The sequence below is a fragment of the Cibotium barometz genome, chromosome 49 (genome assembly GCF_041138505.1).
Source record: "Cibotium barometz isolate CiBa-2024 chromosome 49, ASM4113850v1, whole genome shotgun sequence".
NCBI classification, from domain to species: domain Eukaryota; kingdom Viridiplantae; phylum Streptophyta; class Polypodiopsida; order Cyatheales; family Cibotiaceae; genus Cibotium; species Cibotium barometz.
The window spans coordinates 7,147,574-7,151,644 of NC_141094.1; the positions used below are offsets into that span (position 1 = coordinate 7,147,574).

At 48.3% G+C, this 4,071-nt stretch overlaps 1 protein-coding gene across 1 annotated transcript; it reads left to right on the top strand.

The window, feature by feature from the left end:
* Nucleotides 1–810: 810 nt before the first annotated feature.
* LOC147610240 (uncharacterized) lies at nucleotides 811–3,608 on the top strand. The gene has a single exon (XM_086786428.1). It carries the CDS (start codon nucleotides 849–851, stop codon nucleotides 3,171–3,173), a length of 2,325 nt encoding a protein of 774 aa, XP_086642554.1. The 5' UTR covers nucleotides 811–848; the 3' UTR covers nucleotides 3,174–3,608.
* The last annotated feature ends 463 nt before the right edge of the window (nucleotides 3,609–4,071 follow it).

A 4,071-nucleotide genomic window follows, 5' to 3' on the forward strand; every position in this document is an offset into this window, starting at 1 on the left:
CTTAGTGTGAAAATGTTTGTTATACATTGCAAATAATTACACCAAGAAATATTTTTCCCATGCAAGCAACATGAGAGCGGTTGGATGGGGATGACCACGCAAGATTTATCTTTGTTCAAAGTCTTAAAAAACTTGTTTAGTAAAATTGATTGCCCAGAAGAAATAGGTACACATCATGCTGGCCTTAGGCAACAATAATCGGTCATGATTGGATGGTCAAATAAGTTGATTTAGCCCACTGTATCACAATTCCCCACTAAAACTTAGGACATTAGCGATGATCAGATTGGATGGGTGTGCTTTTGGAGGAGATTTTCTGCTTTGTTTGGGATTTTCAAGTCTTTCTTTCTTTTACTTGGCGTACAAGGGAAAACTTGTGAAGATAAAAAACAAAGATGAAATCAAACTCTCGTTGTGTGATGAATCTTTGTTCCCTCACTAAATTTTTGTTTGCTCATGTGGAGAGATTCCTTGAGTCTTTGTTTGTTTATTAGTTTGGGGATTGTTCTAACAGCTTAGTGAGGTCATATGTGATGGATGGCCACCATGATGTAAGTTTGTTTATTAGGGTGGGCTTAGAAGAAGGTTATCATGAAGTGATTCGAGGTCATATGTGATGGTGGCCACCATGATATGAGTTTGTTTATTAGGTTGGGCATGAAGTGATTTGAGAGGAGAAAAGTGATGATTCTAAAGAGGTTTACTACGTTACGAAGGAATTGTTTGACGGTCACAAAGGGACAAGAAGAAAGGAGAATGAGGAGAATAACATGTTGGTCGAATGGTTTAAAAGCCAAGGTATGAGGAAGGGTTGGGTAACTCTTTGGAGAGAAGCTAGGTAGTTAGCTATGGACAACCAGCCTCTGCTGGATGCTATTGACTTGGATGACGAAGAGCAGGTGATACACTTGCTCACTACTGGAAATGGGGAGCTTTGCACCACTGCCGTGAATGCAAAGCTTTCGCTTCCCGGGTGGCCGGGCTTCACATTGCTGCAGTGGGCGGCGCAGCGAGGCCATCTCCGGGCCATATCGCTGCTGCTGCCTTGCGGGGCGAATATCAATGCGGCGGACGATGTCGGGGACACGGTTCTCCACCACGCCGCCAGGTACCGCCGGACGGGCGTGGTGGCGCTTCTGTCTGGCGCCCTTCGCCGCATGGACGTGAACGCACGCAATCGAGAAGGTGACACTCCTCTGCATGTAGCTGCGGCTAGTGGCGCCGTCAAGATCATCAAGATGCTGGCTGACGGCGGCGCTAGGCTCAACGAGCAGAACAAAGAAGGTGACACGCCCTTGCATCAGGCGGCGAGGTGCGGCAACGCGCTCGCCCTCAAGCTCCTCCTCACCTTCGACGGCGTCGACGTCAATGTCAAGAACCGTGAAGGGGACAGCCCACTTCATCTGGCAGTGGCGCGCGGCGAGGTCGGGAGCGTGAGAGCCCTCCTGGTTTGCAAGAACGCGGAGAGCTTGCTGGATGCGAGAAACAAAGCCAAGCTCACTCCTCTGCATCTCGCATGCAGTAGCTACAGTCACCGCTATTGCAAGGATGCCTCCATTAAGGAAATAGTGGATTTGCTTCTCCAAGAGGGCGCTGATGTCAATGCTAGAGATGTAGAGGGCAACACCGCTCTCCATCAAGCTGCCAGAAGCGGCAACGTGAACTCCATCACTTCTCTGCTCACTTTCAACGAAGGCCCCCAACAGCCCACACAAGAAGAATCTGCCCCAGCTTCTGCAGAAACCAAGGGCTCCTCTTCATCACCAACATACCCAAACGCATCAAGCAGATCCAAAAAGAAGGCTGACTTCTTGACTTGGGTCAAACAGGCTGTTGAAGCAGATCAAGATGACATCTCTCCTAGCCCTAACCGCAAGGAGTTTTACTCTACAGAGTGGCGTCTTGACAGAGTGCCTTCCACTGCAGATGCTCGAGTCAACCTCCCCAACAAGGAAGGCGAAACGCCTCTTCACTTGGCTGCCCGCCATGGCCACAGGGCTGCAGCAGAGGCTCTGCTTGATTTGCGCGCTAGTGTCAATAAGTTCAACAAGTACTTTGATAGCCCCGTTGATTATGCTTTTAAAGCAAAGCATGACACCATTGCAGCACTGCTTATCAGGCGGGGAGCAGAGGTGAGCAGCAGGATCAAGCACGCCTTAGTGGAGCTGGCTATGGCGGAGGTGGGAAAGAACGAACTGGTGCCCAAGCCCAGGTACTGGGATTTGCATGACTTGTACCTGCTCCACACCACGGCGATGTCCGGGCGGACAAAGATTCTGGAGGCATTCCTAGAGGGCGGGGGGAGGGATGTGAACGCGCGCAACGAGTGGGGACAGACGCCGCTGCACTGTGCGGCCATCCTGGGAAAAACCGCGGTGGTGATGAGCCTGGTGCGAAGGCAAGAGCTGAGGGCCAATGCGGAGGACAAGCGCGGGAAAACGGCCCTACAGTATGCAGTGGAATGCAAGCACTTAGAGGTGGAGAAGCTTCTGCTAGAGAGGGCCGATGTGAAGGAGAGCATGGACCGCCTCTACAGAGACAGACAAGTGTACGTGGACGCCGCCAACGCCGTTCTAGTCGGCGCCGCTCTCATCGGAGGGGTCACATACGCCGGGTGGCTGCAGCCGCCGCTCGGCTACGTCGACCAGGGCTTCGCTGACATGCGATCTCTGAGCGTACGTGTCTTCTGGGTCTTCAACAGCCTCTCCTTTTGCTTCGCCATGTGCACAGTGTTGGCGGGCGCCGGGGCAATTCTACCGCGCCCGGACGTCTACATCGCCAGTGTGGTGCGGGAGGTTCGGCGTGTGCTAGCGCTGGCCGCCTTTTTGATGGTGTTCTCCATAATGTGCGTGCTGGCGGCCTTCAGCGCGGCGGGCTTTGCTGTGGTGCGGCAGCCTGGGCACCACTTGGGGCCGTTGCTCATGGGCGCCACCATTACGCCCGGCGTCTCCATCGCCTTGGGCCTCATGACGTGGTTTATTTCCAAGATGGTTGCTCTCCTCCCTCACTGGTGCATGGCTTGGTGGCGTCACGGCCTCCCTTTTGGCCTCAAAATCGCCTCCTCTCGCGGCGTGCCTTCTCTCCTTGTCCCGCACGACCATCACCCCATGCACCACTCACCCCCTTCTTCCTCCCCATCCTCCCCATACATGAGTGGTGCCTTTCACTCTTAATACGAGATAATATGAATATATTTCCTAAACCAATAAATAATTATATATTTACCTAGAAGCTCTATGTCTTAATATGAGTGGTGCCTTTCATTTTTAATACGAGATAATATGAATATATTTCATAAACCAATAAATAATTACATATTTACCTATAATCATATATTTATATATATTTGTACCATTGGCCCATGTCATGTATCCTTTGCACTTTCCCTTGTATATGTTTTATTTGGGGTAATTAGTGTTGCTAGGATTAGTTAGTTTAGTTAGTTGCTCCCTCATGTTTTGGGTTGAGCTTTACTTCCCTTGGTCCTTGTTATGAGATGAAAGTATACAAATGCAACATTACATGTACAAATTCACTAAGTTCATAAACATAGTAAGAGATTACTCATATATGTACACAAATGAATTACATAAAGCTTGATTGTATTATTAATGGTTGTAGGCCTATTTGTTTACAATGAGGTATAACTTCTTGTGCAACCGACATTGTGCAATTTTGTTTATTATTGCTTAAAGATGTTTATTTAATTGTCTAAGTTACTAAAGTTAGTAACTTTAATAATTTACCTTTTTATATTGCTTTCAAATTTAGTTTTTTTCCCACCTATCTTGTCCTCAAAATAAAAGATTTTGAAGGTTTACTCATTTATAGTTTCCAAAAAACACGTGTACATTCATTAGTTCATGGAGCTATAAATGTTTGAGAGGTCCTTGATTGTGCTTCAAGGTGTTGGAATTAGGGTTGCAGGAATGCACACACAACTTCAAGAAGATGAGGAAGCTTGAGCACAACACAGTAGTGTATTATGAGTGCCAAAAATGAAAGATAACAAGCCCTAGAAGATAATGGGCGTATATACAATGCACGGGGGAAAAAACCTCCTAGTGAGGG